The sequence below is a fragment of the Suillus subalutaceus genome, assembly GCF_016647625.1.
Source record: "Suillus subalutaceus strain FC151 chromosome Unknown DFJ58scaffold_63, whole genome shotgun sequence".
Classification (NCBI taxonomy): domain Eukaryota; kingdom Fungi; phylum Basidiomycota; class Agaricomycetes; order Boletales; family Suillaceae; genus Suillus; species Suillus subalutaceus.
Window position 1 is genome coordinate 140,161 of NW_024540312.1, and position 18,607 is coordinate 158,767.

Here is an 18,607-nt window from a genome sequence, read left to right on the forward strand (position 1 = left end):
TTCAATTGACAGTGTCGTCGTATAACCAATCATTAACATATCGAGAGCATGTAGTAGTACCTGCCATGTATGATACACACAAGTTGAAAAAAATGAGTAGAAAATCTAGGGATAAAGGCTTGATAGCGAAAGTCATACTAAAGGTACAACAGAGTCAGACCATCTCCTACGTGGTCCTGGAGAGAATGAATTCTAACAACTTCCTTTGTCATCTCCTTCTTCCACTTTGTAGTTGCTGGTAGAATGAGTAGATGCATCTTTATTCGAGGACGACAGTAGGAACGTGGTATGTGGGCTTTCCCGCAACACGTTAATTTGGCTCTCCGGCGATCTGTCGATGAACCCTCCCTCACCATCTATGGAATAGTCCAGGACACCTATTGCCCACTTCCTATCGTGAGGCTTTGGGCCAATGTGCCTCACCTCCACCTGAAAGTGATCATGCTTGAACGAAAGACATCTCGAGTCAGGCAACTCTTCACTGGTGCCCTCTAACTCGACATCCAGTAGGAGCACCCAAATTTCGAGTCCGTGATTGGTCAAGGCAAAGCGCCTATCACCAAATTCGTACCCTGCGGCGCGGTCAACTGAGTTGGCGGAGTGTTTTGATACATCCCGCAGCATAGGAGTCCGGAGCATCCGGGAGGGCCGCGTTTATAGCGCGAACAACGACCGCTCCATAAAAACACGTCCCATTTATCGTATCTCTTTATTACCTCCTCCATGAGACGGAAGAAGGCTCTGTTGCCTTCGCCGTATACGATCATGAGGCTGATATCGAATATTCCAACAAGGGAGTACGCCCTGTCTTCGATACGAGTTGTTCGCCTCCTGGATGCCCACAACATCTTTTCTGGCACTCGGTCGATGCAGGTGTGAATGATTCAAGATCATCCATATGGAGTCGGTGAGCGTCGATATCTTTTCCATGATGACTTTGCTGTCTCTGTTGTTTCTGTCGGTCGTGGAGCCTTGGATGAGGGCTTCCAGTTTGCTCCGTAGAATTTGATTTGCAGCGGAGCAATGAGCTCTTGAAGCGTCCATCCTCGTACGAACCAAGGATCGACTGCCTTTTCACCACTTTTGCCCGTCTCTTGCAGTTGGAAGAGCTGCGAGGGTCTGCCGTTTCCGAAAGGAAAGCGATGCACACATGGGAATTTCTGTACCAGCGAACATGGAGCGGATGGATTCTTCCAATTCTGAGCTGCTTGGCTTGTCTATGCAGCACGTGTCGGACCAAGCGAATTCGCAGTTGTGGACAACCTTCGCTGTATGGCAAAAACTTTCAAGCTTCTTCCATCCTGGCCCATTGGCGACTTCTTTCGGTTCCTTCGACAACCTGGTGATATAGAGGTTCTTGATTGTCCGGCAACCATCGATGCGAGAGGACAGCATATTTGAGTTCCTTCTTCACGCGCTCTCTGATACAATCCCTCTCTCCTCCCCGTCCACGATCATCTTTTCAGCAAAATCGGCGAGAATGTTGTCGGGGACCATTTTCTTTTTGAAGTGCTTCCTGACGAAATCCCTGTCCACGAGATCAAACTTTATCTTTCCATCCTCTTCGGTGATATGAAGTAGACGAATGGGCATTTCATTGGTGATATATTCGTTGAATACTTCTTGGACGAGATCTTTGAGGGGGTCATGGCTGTCTGTTGCAGCAGCAGAGGCGCTCATGGTAAGAATGTCGCCCAGTGACTTGAAAGTCGTCTAGGAATGTTTAGACGGCAGCAAATGCCATATGCAGATTGATAAACTCACGATGGACGACCTCTGATAGTGGTGGTGACTGGGAGGCTCCCTGAATGCTCTGGAAGGAATACAGGAAGTTCACCCCTTTTAAAAGCTTGTGAACCCTGTAGTGAACGAACAGACATGAGGACCTGCGGATCTATATTCAGCATATCATCACGTACGTTATCCTTCTTCTCTTACGCCATTGATACAGCAATGTATTGCCTTCGTGAAACCCTAAAAAACCGCACGAGTCTCGTGCACTGCATACGAGATATCGGAACATGCTGATGGACGTTCGGAACCAAAGTTGACAGTCTGGAACATTCGTCTTCTGGAACCGGAACACATGATGCAAAGATTACACACCACACACATTGTCAGCACGTGGGGTAAGCACCTCTGGTTGTGCTGGTTCAGATAGACGCCCGTAGTACCGCCGAATGCGCTTTCTTCACATCATCCATTATCAGGCAAAAGTAAGCCACCTCCCTTTTATTCAAGCCGTTATCCCTGAAGTCGATGCAACGCACGAATGCGAAGGCAGACCGCTGAGATCTTATTAACGTATGCTTGTGAACGTCGAGTCGTGCATGTCCGTGGGGGCTTGCGTTCGACGACATCTTTTCCTCGTCTAAGGACACAGCCACTGCGCGCCGTTGCAAGAAGTAAAAACGTCATACTGATTGATACGGTCACAAGACAAGGGAGTCGTACTATTTTACGATGAATCTGCTGGTTCTCCCCCTCGGTGCTGGAACGATTGGTGTCAGTATTAAAGTTTGGGGAAAGAAACTCATGCCCGTATCAGCCTGCTTATCAAGCATCATATTCCTGATCTTTCTCAGTTTATAAGAATAACATACGTCAAATACTCGAGCAATTAATGAAGTTGCAAAGACTCTTCTGAGCGTAGATATGACAGCAAGGAGAGGGGATGTCATACAAAATAAATGCGACACTAAAGTGATCTTGCAACAACCTATGACAGGTACACCGATGGGATGAAAGAGAGAAAATCAATAAATCGAAAGCCTATACCAGACGAAAGCAATACAGCATAGAACTACACACCAACATAAATGAAAACCATCCGTTGCTCGAGCAGCACTTTCGTCTTGACGGCGCACGTAACACGGTTGAGTGCCCAGGCCGCCTTCGTGTAGTACATGACACCATCCTCCAAATCCTTGAGCGTATTCTCGTAAAAAGCTTCGACAACGTGTTTCGCGACAGGTCGTCGACCACCCACAGAGTTTCAATGACACTTTGAATCCCGAAAACTGGAGTCCAACTGCGAGGTGAATGACTTGATCGGGTGACTTCTCATCGCCAACAACGGTATGACACGCGGACAGGAATGCGAACTCAGCCTGCGGAGTGTCATTCTCCATGATATCGAGCAGCGTGAGAGGTTCATCTTTCATAGCGAAATGTGAATAGTAAGGCTGCTCGCGATCCTGCTTCCCATGAAAAGTGAGGTGCACCAGGTGTTACGTTGCAAAGCGTCGAGTGCACCTGCTCGTGTGGCGTCGTCGCCAGAGTGATTGTGTTGACCGTCGCAGGGACGAGCTCAAGCTCGCTGTCGTGAACCAAGAATGTCTTGTTTTGTCTCGTGCTCGGCGAACTTTGTCCGATTGCAGCGAAAGAAGAAGTCACGCGTGTCTTCATCATCTGTCTAGATCTTATCAGAGCTTAGATTGTCGGCGTGCAAGAACGGATGATAAATGCGGTGTTCTCCTTGCTGTAGCGCCCAGATCAATGCTTTCAGGAGGTGATAGATAGATGATGGATGATCGGGGTGGCCCTGCGGACGTAATGCAAGGGCTTCGCGGAAGAGAGAAGTGATAGAGTCGATGTCTTGAAGATATTTTCGAATGTAGCCTAGAACGGGCCCGCGAGAGGTTGGTGAGAGCGGCTGCCTGATGAGGATGGCCGACCGGACATTGGTCCAGGACCAAGTGAAAATGCTATATGGCATAGTTTAGGCGAGAGATCATCTTGCTTGCCACAAATTGTGCATGGCCCACATCCGTGTCTCGGGTAATCTGGTATTCGACGACGGACTACAGGTGTTCCGTCAACAAAACTAACAACACAGAGAAACACAGAGGCAGATATCGCTCACGTCAAGCAGGGCGCTGTCCTGACTATTGCAAGGACGTAGAAAATCAGTCTTCAGGGTGATGGAAGGGTGAACACTACGAACGGACGAGAAGGAGATGTCTACGAGATGTGAGTATATGCGCATGAGTGAGGAGGTGACTCACCGAAAGGCTCATTTCCATGATCGAGCAGCGCATCCCATGATATTTTCCAACAACTTCTCCATTGTCCAACATCCGATCGAGCTCGAAAGAAGCCTTGATCTCCAGTGATAATACAGGTGACGCATCCAATGATCTACAAACAGAAGATCAGACCTCGAATTGTGTCCGTAAAACTCCTTGAACTTGTACAAGAACACAGTATCCGCCCACACTAGATTCGGCGGATGATAAGATTCCGATGACTGATTTCCAGCGCCTGCTCGAGTCGAGACTGATGGATATGTAGGTGCCTTACGTGAATGCGCTTGGAAGGGACTTTGAGATTTTTTCCGCTGATAATTGTAGATAGAGAGTGAGAATAACGAAACAGATACGAAGGTAGTATGGAGCGTCTTTTAAGCTACCGGGCATGATAGTGCGATGAAGGAAAAATGACAAGGATCGAGGATGGGCTGTGTGGTGGACAGAATAAGTAGGAGAAGAAGACGGGGGCGGGAACCGTGGATGAGGGGTTGAGGGTTTAGGTCATGCTGCACGTGTATTTCTATGTTGTCGATGGCTGTTAGGCATGATCTGGGATGCTTGTGTGGCTGCACTAAGCGCAGAGGCTAAACTAGCATTAGCGAAGAACAACGTCAAGGTCAGTCGGGGAAAGTACTGAGAGTTTGTGATGCAGACCGAACATGTTACGCTCATCGCGTAGTACTCATCTTTGTAGCACTTGAAGGCTAAGGCAAAATGCAGGATCCAATGTATTTCATAGTACGCTGAAAACGATGTGCACAGGAAAGCCGAACCATATATGCATGTTATACGAGTCTGATTCCATGGGGGAAGGATTGTTGAGGGTGTCAATTTGTGGAAACAAAGTATCAGTTTGCGAGACTAGGTGAACTACACGGATGCTCAGGAGCTCGGGCTTTGAAATGACGGCGGAAAGGCAAATTTCGAAGGACACGTCGAACTTGGGTGCTTTAGCTTTGATTCTAGAGGCTCGTGTTTGAAGCGCACACGTGACCGTACAGAACAGAATTACCATAAATAGTGACATCATTGACAGTACGTCGCGCGCGTGACCCCCTAAATATCTGCTGCAATTCATCTAACAAACTCATCATGCGTGCAATTGCAGGTGTTGTGGCTCGGGCTCTTATTCTTGTTTGGTATATCATCATTGCTATTACCATATATCTTGCCTCAAAGGACTATAATCCAGTCACAAGATTGTTTATCATGGTCTTGACATGGTACCTAGCTTTCATGATCTCAGTCCTTCCCACAACCCAGGAAACTGCCCAAGAAAGATCACCTGGTCCTGTTCATGTCCTCTCCTTCATCTTCAACTTGTTTTGGGCATCCTTTGTGTTGACTATTGAAGGGCCTGCATGGTTCAGTAAGTCATCTTTAGGATTCTTTTTTTTTTTTGTTTTTTGATCCTTGTTTATTGTCCTGTGGGGCGGGGCCCTATGGTGGACACTACCTACAATATCGTACTTTGCTAAATATGTGTCGTGGCTCTGGTGTGTCAATACTAAACAATGGTCCGTGCGAGGGCAGGGACGGTGACGCCGTCTTAAGGTGTTAAGATATTGTGTTACAACTTGGGTGCGCTTCTCCTCCCCTCTGGCTTCTCCCTCTGTCCTTCCTCCTCATTCCTTCTCCTTTGGGGGGGTGACGTCTCTGAAGACCTGTTCCATCCTTCTTGTGCGCGCAATGTATTTGAGTGTCGCTCTAATCCCTTTGCTCTCGTTTAGAAGATACTTGATGTGGAGCTGGCGCGGTCCTACTTCCGCGCTGAGTGCGTTGCATTGTCTGACGAAGTTGGGGCATACTAGCAAGAAGTGGTGGACGGATTCTTCGTGGGCGTGGCATTCCTGGCATGTTGTGGACGGCGCTCTGGCTATGCGGTGAAGGTGTTTGTTGAGGGCAATGTGGCCGGTGCGTAGTTGGAAGAGCAGTGTCCCGTGCTTTCTTGGTAAGTCTGCGATTTTGCTGGCGAATTTCTTGGATGGGGCTGTATCGTTGATGGATTGAAGTCGGGGGTAGCGGGGTGATTCTTTCATGATTCCAGCGGCCTCGTCTTTGATCTTGCCATAGAACTGCTGTTTGAGTGCGGATTTGCTTTGCAGGAGAGTTCTAATTGTGCCGTTTCTGGTCAGGAGTGACTTGGGGAGTTCGTGCGCATCTGAAGAGTCTCCTGATGCGACTTTCTTTGCTTCTTCGTCCACTGCCTCGTTGCCTGGTATGCCTTTGTGGCCCGGCGACCACCAGATGACTAGTTTTCTGCTGTCTTTGTCGGGTAGCAGGTTGCGCAGGTCGTCATGGAACGTGTCTGCTAGGTGGTGACCTGGTCTTGATTGGAATGCTGTCATGGCAAGTATCGCTGCTTGGTTGTCTACTCCAAGCGCCATTGTCCCCCCCCGGTTGCCTCCTTCCTCTTTCAGCAGCTGGATTGCCAGGATCATCCCTACCAGCTCGGCCTCATATACGGTGTGTTCTTTGTTGCTTCCCAAATGCAATCGCTTCCTTCTCAACACCTCCTCTCCCCTCATCAGTATTGCTGCGCCTCCTGCTCCCCCATCTACTGAAGATCCGTCCGAATATACCCTTAGGTCCTCCATGGCGAGTGTGTCGTCTTCTATGGCTTGCTGTGTTGACTCTGCAATCCGCGTGTCGACGTCCGGTTCCCACTTGGGGTAATGTCTGACTGGTTCGATCTTCTCGATCTTGGACGGATTAATCTGAAATTCGTTCATCAGTCTATGTAAAGGCGAAGGGTGCCGTTTTCTCCCCTGGAACTCTCGCCTTTCGCTGTATTCATATGCTTTCTTGCTTTCCTTGGCTAGCGGGTGCAGGGGAAGGAGCGTTGCCATTCTTAGAGATGCTCGATAGCATGTCTTCCTTAGTGCCTGCTGAAAGGGAAGTACGTTAGCGTGAGCGTCCAATATATCAGTTGCAGTTGATCTTAGTCCTCCTGTTATCAGCAATGTGGCCATCCGCTGAACCCTGGCCATCTGGGATGCGAATCCCCTTGCTCCTCGTCCCCCTCTGTTCTTTCCTTTGCCCTTTGCCACTAGGCCCGCACACCATATATCAGCCACATATAGCATTTTTGGGAGGATAACGCCCTCAAACAGTCTCTTCACCAGTTTACCATGAATGCCCCTGGTAGGACGGATGATTTGTCTGCATATCATCACATACTTCATTCCTTTTGCCATGGCGTAGGCAGCGTGCTCTTTGAAATTAAGGTTTTGGTCAATGATTACCCCCAGGAACTTGTGAGATTTCGACGGGTGTATGGTGTGGTTGCGGATGGTGATAGGTTGATGGGGGGTTGGGATTGACTTGCGGGGGTTATCTGGATCTGGGATCCGTGCACTGGAAAGACAGATCAGTGCGGTTTTGTTGAGCTCGAATTCTGCACTGTGCTCTTCGCTCCATTCGAGAGCGCCACCACGTTTTTCCATCATGTGTTTGAGCTTGCCGTTGGACTCCTCATATGATTTCCCCCTTGCTGCGAGTGCCACATTGTCTAGGAACCCTAGACTTAGTTCTCCTTGTCTGGGGTTGGGGTCAGCGACTCTTAGTACATCTGAGTTGTAGAAAACAAATCCTAGAGGCGATAGCAGACAGCCCTGGTCTACGCCATCTACTACATCGAACAGGTTGGACTGATAGTCGTCGAAAAATAGGTAAGTTGACCTGTTGTCGAGGTGTCTTCTATACCAGTTAACGTACTCCTGCGGGATTCCTGCTTTTCTAAGGTTGTGCATGAGCTTGTTTACCACTACACTCGAAAAAGCTGCTTTGACATCCAGGAATAACAGTGAGATGTGATTGTTTTTCGAGGCCCATGAGTCGGTAATGAACTTGGTGAGTAGATGAAGTGAATCCGTTGTCAAGCGTCCTGGTTGACCACCGAAGTGCATTGCGGGAAGAAGGTTGTTCTGTTCTGCGATGTATGTTAGATCATCAGCAACACATGATGACAAGATCTTAGCCATTGTGTCCAAAAGTGTGATTGGCCGGTACACCTTGGGGGCGCTGTAATCCGGTTTGCATGGCTTTCTGAGAACTATCATTGATGAACATTTCCATTCGTTTGGGTAGACTTCTAGTGTGAATGTCGCTCTGAATATCGGTCCCATGAAGGGTACTAGCTGGTCTGCGCAACACATGAACACAACGTTGCATATACCGTTTAGGCCCGGGGCCTTGAAGGGGGAAAGTTTTTTGATGGCTCGATGGATCTGTGGGTCCGTTATCAGCTCAAATTCGCAAACAGGAGGGGGATACTTGAAGTCGGGATCTACGTGATCGTTGTCTGGCGGGGGTCGAAAAAACACATCATACAGTAGCTCGCTCTTGTGAGCGTTGTCTTGCGTGGTTCCATTCTGGCCGTTCACCCTCGGATCTTGAAGTGTCTTGATTCTAGTGTGTATTTGGTCAGCAGGTGTACTCGCTACGTACTTGTGTAGGGTCCAGGTTCCTGTGAGGGTAAGCCCATCCAGCCATTCCTTCCAATGCTCTTCCTTTGTGTTCTTGATACTTTCCGAGAAGCGATTGCGGGCCATTCTGAATTCCTCATGTATCGGGTCGTTCCTTCTAGCTATTAGGTGTTTTGCTTTTCTTCCTAACTTGTTCACTTCCTTGCGTTGGACATCTAGCTCTTTGGACCACCACCGTTTGGCGTACGGGGAGGGTTTGGTCTTGGGAACCTGTTCTTCAACGGTCTCGGCGATGCATCGAGTCAGGTTGGCGAAGGCAGTGTCGAATTGCTTGCGGTCAGTTAGTTCGACTGGCCAGGGGATAACGTCAAGTTTGCTAGTCAGAGTGTTCCGGAATTTGTCCCATTCAACTTCTCAGTAGTTTAGCTTGGGTGTGGTGAGGATGCGCTCTGGCTGGAGATCTAGTGTACTAATTATAGGGAAATGGTCAGTGATTACCAGACGTAGATGATGTTCAACGCTGCATTGACTGAATGCTTGTTCTAGCTGAGCGGAGCAAAAAACGTTGTCTGGGCGGGTATGGTTCTTGGTATTAGATGCTTCCAGCATTGCTACTGCTGGTGGAAGTACCTGTACTAAATTATATAAAGATAGAAGGTTAATTAGTGTGCCTGCGGCATCTAGATTCGCCGCAGTGAATAGATGTGTGTTATGTGACATTTCCCACATGGGGTGGTGGCGATTGAAGTCGCCTGACCATACAATATATTCATTCGTTTCACTGTTGTCGCCTTGAGCGATACTTTGCGTGCGGTTGCGCTGGGTGCTCTCCGTGGCCATGTGCCTTTCGAGGAAGTGAAGTGTCGTATCGCTGTCGCACGGATTGTATATATTGTATATATGCACCTTTCCAAACTGGCCTGTGATTTCTATCGCCATAACATTGGGCGATTTGATCGGGACGATATGCCAGTTGTTTTTGGATAGTCTTCTGTTGACCAGGATTAGAGTTTGCAATCTTCCCGCACTAGCATGGTGGTCAGTCGGGTAGATAACATCCCAGAACTGTTTTAAGTTAGATGTGTTAGTGAGGTTTACAGGGTTGAGGTATGGTTCTTGTATGCAGGCTATATCATATACATTTGGGTTGAGGTTTCTTAACATATGTTCCCAGGCATTGAGAGATTTGCGGAGATTTTGCTGCCAGATCTTGAGGTCGTCGCGCACAGGTTGGTCTCTGAGGTCGTCGTTACTCATAGATTACCTGCGTGGTCTTGGTCCCACCCACTTCCTGGATTATACTGTTCATACGGGGAGCCTAGGTGGTGGGACGACCAGCCATGTTCGCCGTTCTGCAAGTGGTCTTCTCCTTGGGGCGGCGGTGGGGGTTGAGGAGGTCGTGGTTGCGAGCGCCAGGTGTCCGGGAGTCGCGTTTGGTTGCCAAGTGGGATTCGGTTCACATCACGGTGTGAAAGAGTAATAGCGACTAGGCTGGTTAGAAACTAGCGCTACTTATCCAAATAGGTGCGAGTGTAATATTCGACCCAAGAGGACTGCTATTGAAGCAACTCCCTTCAAATATGCAAGGGTATCGATGATGCAAAGGGCTAATAACCTATAGCGACCTAAGACCAAAAACCAATGAGTAGCGCTGTAGCGATCAGCGACTAGCGACAAGTGAGTTCCGACAGAGAAACGTGCGTATAAGTAAGTAGCACTATGCAAGTTGTCCTATGCGATAGCGCTATGCGACGTCCGACTAGCGACAGCGAGAAGAAATCAAAAGAAGGGAAAGCGAGGGATAAGGTATGATAGTGCAAGTGGAATGCCTGATAGCAACTAGATTATAGCTCGACTACCGATAGTGATCCCGACGTTGCGAAGATCAACTTTATGAGGCAACTTTAGCGACGTGCACTCAAAGCAAGTCAAGTGACACGTGATCAGAGAGATTGGCAAGAGCGGAATCGATTGGACCAAAACTAAGATATAGCGACTAAAGTGACTCCGACACCAGCAAAGGTCTGGGGAAGAGAAGTACTGTTGTCATATCCCGTATTCTGGACCTACGTCCGATGATGTTCCCACGCCTTCCGGATGCACATCCGGACCTCCATACCCTTATCCATGACTCCATACCCTTATCCATGCCTGCAGTCCTCCAGTCCACTATCGGTTCGGATCCAGTACACCTTCGTACATCCATATATCCATACCTTCGGACCTCCGCAGCTAAGCCTGCTTCATCCACCCTTGATCCCATCGGATCCGAGCTCATCCTACCTGAGACTTTACCTTCCCTAGACTACCGGATGATATTCATGATCTATATCCTAGTCTCGTCTTCACCTAGATCTTCGGATCCGCTCATCCGATATCCAGACGCCTCATCCGATATCTCTAGACCTCTGGATCCGACCTATACTCATATCTGAAGCTCAAACCTTAAATCAGCGTCTATCTCCTTATGGTAATCCTCTTGACTCCGGACTTCGGTTATCTGTGTTTCCGTCTTGCTTATTGATCCTTGTACTTTGTTCATCTCCGAGTTCATTTGTTTATGTTCCGTTCATACTTACCAATATGTTTCCACATGCTCGTACATAGCATTTGTCTTCAGCTTACTGATCCTCTCGGATCCCGTCCAGTATATAAACCTCTGTACAACTCCTGTAAAGTTTCCTTAGTTCGAATATCATCTTAGATTCTGCTCAACATAGACTTGCTCTCTCGCATCCTAGACTTCACTCATTCTGATCTCGGACTTCGGTCCATCTTAGTATTGCCTTTCCTTAGGCCTAGGGAAGGATTCCCTAGGCCAACCTTCCGGTCCTCCGGATTTATCCTTCCGTCTATGTCCATGCTTAGGGATTGACTCCCTAAGCCGAAGCTTTGCCTTTCTGGCACTTCCTGTCTTTCTGAGACTTCTGTCTAAACCCCGTCTATCCGACTCTACCATAGTGTAGTCTACCTCCGTCTGTTTCTACTCCGGACCTTGTCCGTTGTAGCCCTTCTTCTCTTGTCCTAGAATCCTGTCCGCTCCTCCGGTCCTCCGGTCCTCCGGACATCGTAACCTTCGGACGTCGCAACCTTCGGACGTCGTAACCTTCGGACGACGCAACCTTCGGACGTCTTAACCTTCGGACCTCCGGATGTCCTGTCCTTCGGACCACTCCTCCTACCCTATCCTGCTTTGGACTCTGTCCCTTGCAGCCTATCTTCTATGTGTTTCCATCTAGGGAGCTTACCTTCGGATCTAATGCAGCGGGTGAAACTCTTCCAGAGTTTCCTATACTCATCCGAAAGTTTCCCGCGCTCATCCGGAAGTCCTCCAGCACTCAACCAGAGTAGCCAGCCTCCGGAAGTCCTTCGGACTTCGTCGGATTCCATCTGGACTTCATTCTGAAATTAAGGGCACGTACTCGGGTAAGGGGCACAGCGCACGAGCTGAGGCCAAGCCCTTCGGATCCGTCTACCCTTGAGCTACGGTCTTAACAACTGTACTGTATGTGCGACAGGTCATTTTATCATACTGCATAAAAGTTCAGGAATGCGTAGGCGAGAATAGTAGCGACACTGATGGAGGCACAATGTAGCGACAGGTAATAAGACATGCAGCGCAGCAGAACACGAGGATGCATGTAATAAGACCTGCAACTGATGAGTAGCGATGTTTTAAGGAAAAATAACGCACCAGCGGAGGTAGGTGGACATAGGCAGGACATGGGAGGACGGGATACCTAGGCGTCAGGCCGGGCAGCGCGCTATGGGAGAAAGCAGTTCCAAAGCGGATAGCTTGGGAGTTGAATAGCGCTGATGACTAGCACCTTACTCTTTTCCTCTATGCAAGGCAAAATATGACTATGGCACTCATATGCGCCTAGCGCTGGTATGATTGTCACAACGGGTGTTGCATGCTTGAGGGGGTGGCCTTCTGTAATTGATGTTTTGCCTGTTGTTTGTTTGGTCGATTGGAGGTGGGAAGTGTTGTTGGACTTGCGGTCGCGGGTGCTGACGATGGTCTTCGTTAATGCCTTCATCCCCTGACCAGGGTGGGTCAATTAAGGTTTCCCACGTGAGCGGATCATCTGTCAGGAAGAAACAATACTTAGAGTCCTTGTTGCGGTTCTTGTAGCTGTCCCATTTGCCCATGAACATCGGGCAGTCGCGACTCCATGCTGCATGGCCTTCCACATTGCAGTTCTTGCAGCGATACTGATTTTGGTCAGTTACTGTACAAGTCGCTGTTCTATGTTGACCACTGCATGTGCCACAGATGTCATGCTCTTGCAGGCAATCGGCCGCTACATGTGCGCCATCAAACGATTGGCATTTAAGGCATCTGGTGGGTTCCTGAATCAGTTTCCTTCCGTATACTTTCTTACCTGCGACTGCTAGCCCGAACTTGATTGCGTGGTTGGCCCCCTCCTTTGTGCTGAAAGTGAAGATAGCATGAGCCGTTCACTGACCTGGGTTGCGCCTGGCGAGGGGTTTGATGTATCTTGCCTTGCAGATGGACTTGGGTTTTAGGCCGGCCTTCTTTTCAACATCGTCTATTGCCGCATGGTTGTCCGGTACGAAAGAGATTGGGACATTCTCGATTAGCACGTGGTAAGCTCGATCTTTGATGACTACCTCTACTCCAAAGTGCTCAAGGAACTTGCTCTTGTTCGCTGGATTGTTGAACCACAAGGTGGATTCTGCTGAGTCCAGTTTATAGAGTACTCCACCGTGCGGAAGTCTTTGTGCTGATAAAAACACTAAGCTCTTGGGCATGTCCTCATTGTCCTCGTTGTCCTTGGTTATCAATTTGATTGCCACGGTAGCCTTCGCAACTAATTGCGCCTCCGTTAAGTCCTTGAGTGAATTGGCGTAGAGTGGGGATCTTCTATCTATCAGAATCTGTCGAGACTGTGCTTCGCTTTTTGCAAGGGCTTTGGTCAGTAGCGGGGAGGTGTTAGACTTTGTTACTGCTGCATATGATCTTGGTCCGTTAGACCCTGGTATGTCACTGGTCGTCTGAGAGTGTCGGGGGGGATTTGCACTTGCACTCTTTGCTGCTTTCGCCAATTCTTCTACTGTGGTCTGAATGTTGTCATGCCCCTCTGTTACTGTTTTCTCCATCTCCTTGTTGTACTTCACTAACACATCCTCGAGTGCATCGACTTTCTCGTCCAAAGTAGCAACTGGTCCTCCCATTAGCGCTTTGACTTTTTCTATGATATGTTCCGTGTCAATATCTTTCTGTACTTCGTAAATGATGAATGCGAAGGCTCGGATTATATCTGTGTGTGTGGCCCCGAGATTGGCCGATGTGCTGAACTCGAAGAGCGCGGCCGAGATAGCCAACAGTGTTCTGCCGGCCGTGGGAAGGTTGAGACCGTGCATGGTGAGTGTTTTCCTTGCATTGTTCAGGTTGTTGACGTCGGTCTTGACGCCTAGGCCCGTCGCATGGTCTTCGATTGATTTGCTGGTTGAAAAAAGAGGTTTACTTGCAGTTGTCTTGCGGTTTATTCTGTTGGTTTGAGTCAGTGTCGAGGAACTTGAGTCGTTGTTCGGCATGTCGGCCGTGACAACGTCGATGGGGTTGTAGGTGAGGTGTTTTGAGGTCGTCGGCTTGAGGTTCTTGAAGTGCGCGAGGCGCCGTGTGGCGGCCTTAGCGCTGTTGAGCGCATTGTCGGCGGTTTGATTTCCGGGGTCCTCGTCGGGGTGCCACTTGGTTCGGGTCCAAGAAGCGATATCTTTAGGATTCAGGAATATGAGCTGAAGTTTTCAGACTCACAAAATCTAAACACCCTATTGATAGGTCCATGTTGGTTTGGGGTTGCAATCCTCGGCACTCCAGTTTTTATGTCATCCATCAATTTCTTTGCCAATCTTGATTTGTTCATTGATCCAAGATTTAACACACCCTTACATATTCTTGGGCTCACCTGTACCTGAAAGATTGATGTATATCATTACTACAATTCATTTGTGATACATTGCTCTACAGTAGACTGTAGGTTCCTGATGGTCAAGCCTAACAGGTACAATACTATATTGTGTTCTACTCAAGTTTTGGCCCTGAGATCAAGCTGTCTACAATCAAACTTGCTTCTCTTGTTATTTTTTTTGGCCTGAAGGATTCGCACCTTCCTTTTTCACGGCTAAAACGGAGGTGGGCCTTCAATGGGTGTTGCAGCTCAGAAAGGGTCCAATTGTGGTTCGCATGAGTTTCTGTAGGCTTTCATGGCCACTGAGTCCATGATATATACACCGACGGTAATTTGAAAAAAGGGAATCTATTGATCTGCTATACCTCTTGACAACATCGTCATCGTTGTGTGCAGCACAAAGAGCGAGGTTCCGAATCATATGGGCCTGACACGGTGTCGTGAAATTTGAAGCCAGTGCAGTAATTCATTATTCAATCCTCCGTTAGGACACCAAGTGGGAGCAAATCGCGGTACTTGTTGAGCACACCGAGTCACTGATGCTGTCTTTGCCATCGCAATATCACCAAATAGCCACATCCTCGCAAGCACATCATTCAACAACACAGCACGATTGTGGAACCTTGAGAATGGCCAGCCCATCATTTTCCCCCTCTGGCATCCAGAATCAGTTGACTATGTATCATTTTCCGCGGATGGAAGGCTACTAGCCACTGGCTGCCGCAATAAAAATGCATACTCATGAGATGTTGCTATGATTGTTAGAGAAGCTGGCCTCGACTTTGATGAGCCACTTGCTCGGATATAAAAGTATCCTTACTTTCCGTATCTTTAGTGAATTAGCTCCCACTCACTCATCACTCGTGATCACCAATCCCCGTCGAACTCATTACCAGCCTTACAGAATACCCACACCCGATTATCACCATGGACTCCGGAAACATGGCATCAGTTGACAATGATCTGTGCGCGCATAACACAGGGTAATCCATTTTCCTGGATCAAATTTCAAAAGTACATAGGTGTGATCCTGGGCCATACGACGGCTACCTATCCGCGAGTCCATCATCATCGACGTTAGCCTGTCTTGGGATCTACCAGAAGACCAGTTTAAAGTGACCTGCCATTTCTCGCTGTTTCATAAACAACTGGTTAGATAACGGGAGCTAGCATATAGGCAATAAAACTCCGAGTCATCCTCCCATTCAACAGCAGTAGATATTGAGGACGCACGAGAACAGTTCACAGCGATGGGCCTCTCGTCTTCCCTAGTGGTTAAGATAGTTAATCATGGACTGAAACTTGACGGAATGTGATCATATAATCCTTCAACCGCACAGCCTATGTCGTGTATGAGCTGTGAAGAAAACACAAAGATAAAGCATCTATAACGTACCAGGAAGCAAAGAATTCAACTCCTGGCAGAAACGTCCATTGTTCCCTGCTATCCAAGTTCGCCTGTCGTTGTTGTCTTCGTAAGTTATGGTTTTGGAATGTGATGGATGAAAACTGAGATAGCGCTGCGCTCGGTAGGAGGAATTCTGGAGCATGTATTCATCCACGACTAAAATGAAAGAGATATCAGTAATAATGCCTCGCCAGAAGGACACATTGATACTATCTGGGGCATCATACGCCTGCCAGGCGGACAGTGGATCATCACTTCTTCATGGGATGGCTCGCAGCGAGTGTGGAACTTGGAGAGCGGCACAGAATTTGAGGAGACTGGCGGGACGGAGAAGGTGCAGTAGCACTGGCGAGTATAGCGTTGTCTCCGGACGGGAAGACGATGGTTAGCGGGAGTAAGGATGGTGCAGTGAGGTTGTGGGACATCGACACAGGCAAGGTAATTGCTAAATGGATGTGGCACACAAACATCGTGTGGCCTGTCTGCTGGAGTCGAGATGGTTGGAGAGTGTTAAGTGGATCCTGAGATGGGACTGTAAGGCAATGGGACGTGGAAAGCGGAGTGACAATCCTAGAGCCAATTGTGACTGGGCACTTCTTGGTGTACGCAGTTGCCTATTCACCGGACACAGCTATGATTGCGACTGGTGGATGGGATGGGCCTTTGGCTGGGGAGCCCACCGAGTGCTGGGTCAAAATCTGGGACGCAAAGACAGGCAAGTTTGTCGCAACGGACGGAAAAACGCTTATCTCTGGGTCATATTATGATTGCTCAATATTAGGACATGGAAGTGGGAGCAAACCGGTACTTGTTGAGCACACTTGGCTATTGCAAATGGCCGCAAACTCACAAGTGCATCACAAGACAATACACGCGATTGTGGAAACTCGAGCATGGGCAACCCATCAATTCGCCCCTCCAGCATGCAGAGCGAGTGCGCTGTGCGTCATTTTCCGCGGATGGATTCAGAAAGCTACTAGCCACTGGCTGTTATGACAAAAACATGTACACATGGGATATTGCTGAGGTTGTTAAAGAATCCGGCCTCAATGACCTTCTTTTGGATTCAAAGGTGAGTTAGCAGGCATTTCCCACTGTATCACTCGTTGTGCTCAACATATATACTCTAGTCTGATGTTACGCAACGTCCGGTCCAACGACGTCCGCCTGCTTATCGGGTACCTCAAGGCTTTTTCGATAGAGTCCCACCAGATGGTTCTCGAGTACGTTGTTGCTATCAGTATCACTTCATTTTTGTTTTTCAACTTTGTGTTGGTGACCGTGCCGGTCTATCATTAGCATCGCACAAAAGCACTCTTCTTGTTATTCCATCACACCGACTCTGATACCCACGAGTCCACAACACACCATCCCGACCTCGCCACTTCTACTGCGCTCGAACCCTTTCTGGATTACAGCGCAGACCAAGTGATGCAGAGATCTACTAGTTGCGCAAGCATCGTTCAACCATAGTTGGCGCCACTGATGTCCTGTATGCAAAGGGCAAACATGTATGTTCCTGCCTTCCTCCTTGGATATTCGAACTCCACCCGATTTCATATAGAGGCACGCTTCAGCAAGAGAAAACTTGCGGAGCCGAGATCCATTGAAAAATGCTACTGTAGGCAGTTCTCGGCCTCCTAAGACGACTGTTGCACACAATCTAGTGACGCGGCTCAAGCCCAATGCTGCCACATCTATCACACCTCCCGCCACCACTGTACTTCTGCAGCTCTAAATGTCGACACCATCGCGCCTCGATGCAACGATACGACAGCCTGGACGATGGTCTCATTTCTGGCTCTTCATTTCTTCTACTTCTCCTGAGTATACCGGAGGTCGTCATTGATCTCGTCTTTCCCAAAGATCTGTCCCGCACATAGCGCTCACCCGATCCCCTGAGTACATGCAATAGAGACACAAACCCATTGCCTGCACAATGCAAAAGTTCAAGAAAACACACTGTTTTTTCCACAGTCATGTTTGCCTTATTCCTCTTCTCATGTTTGTCTCTTGCAGTTTGTCGATGTCTTGTTTCGTCGTTCAGATATAAAGCAGTCTTCGTCGGGCAACTGCATTACTATCTGGGTACATCAGCAGCCATTTCCTAAGCGGATGTGTAGCACAATTAAATATGCATGAATTTTGCGTGCCAACCGTTGGTTCAGAGCCTCGTGGCTGGCACGCCCCCTGCAACAAGCTTGGCGAGCGCCTATTGCTTGAACTCATTCCACCATCATCAATTAGCGAGCGTTCCACCCATCCATTCGATCTCAAGCACAAGTTGAAGCAGCTTTTACGCCTTGCATTCTCTATCGCATCTCAGTTTGACTGTTCTAGCTGATCATCCGAGTCGTCACTGGACACACGCCAACCCTTTCTGAACGAATCAGTGTCAGTGTTTCCATCTCTTATAACCTTTCTCGCTATCTGATCTCGTTGATAGCTTTTGTATATGTCTGAAGGATCTTGGGAAAAGCTTTCTCAGGTCGCTGTCAAGGGTGCTCAATATGACTCTCGTGAGCGTCAGCCCCATCCGAAATGTTTGGAAGGGACCAGGGTGGTCCTTCTCAATTACATCTACAAATCATTGGACAGCCCAGGAAAGAGTCAACTCATCTGGCTGCATGGCACGGCGGGCGTTGGAAAGTCTGCTGTTGCGTTCACCGTAGCTGAGAGAATGAGAGGTCTGAAAGTGAAAGAAGGAAGCAAGGAAAAGCGGCTCGCAGGAACATTCTTTTTTTCGCGCAAGCACACAAAACGCCGCACAACTGGTTATTTCTTCGCGACTCTTGTCTACCAGCT

At 48.5% G+C, this 18,607-nt stretch overlaps 3 protein-coding genes across 3 annotated transcripts; all 3 read right to left on the reverse strand.

Annotated features, from left to right (window-relative positions):
* Window positions 1-890: 890 nt before the first annotated feature.
* Window positions 891-1,878, reverse strand: DFJ58DRAFT_885990 (uncharacterized protein; the record flags this gene model as incomplete). The annotated part of the gene is made up of 3 exons (XM_041394643.1): window positions 1,415-1,878; window positions 1,151-1,339; window positions 891-1,119 (listed from the first exon to the last, which is right to left on the reverse strand). The coding sequence occupies exons 1-3, from the start codon at window positions 1,678-1,680 to the stop codon at window positions 891-893; spliced, it is 684 nt and encodes a 227-aa protein (XP_041243210.1). The 5' UTR covers window positions 1,681-1,878.
* Window positions 1,879-2,719: 841 nt separating this feature from the next.
* On the reverse strand, window positions 2,720-4,742 carry DFJ58DRAFT_914479 (uncharacterized protein; the record flags this gene model as incomplete). The annotated part of the gene is made up of 8 exons (XM_041395390.1): window positions 4,686-4,742; window positions 4,371-4,620; window positions 4,161-4,339; window positions 4,008-4,140; window positions 3,256-3,411; window positions 2,990-3,197; window positions 2,812-2,949; window positions 2,720-2,772 (listed from the first exon to the last, which is right to left on the reverse strand). The coding sequence occupies exons 2-8, from the start codon at window positions 4,416-4,418 to the stop codon at window positions 2,720-2,722; spliced, it is 915 nt and encodes a 304-aa protein (XP_041243211.1). The 5' UTR covers window positions 4,419-4,620; window positions 4,686-4,742.
* An 8,177-nt stretch (window positions 4,743-12,919) lies between these two features.
* Window positions 12,920-16,227, reverse strand: DFJ58DRAFT_746220 (uncharacterized protein; the record flags this gene model as incomplete). Its single annotated transcript, XM_041387446.1, has 3 exons — window positions 12,920-14,199; window positions 15,791-16,011; window positions 16,058-16,227. The coding sequence occupies 3 exons, from the start codon at window positions 16,225-16,227 to the stop codon at window positions 12,920-12,922; spliced, it is 1,671 nt and encodes a 556-aa protein (XP_041243212.1).
* Window positions 16,228-18,607: the final 2,380 nt, after the last annotated feature.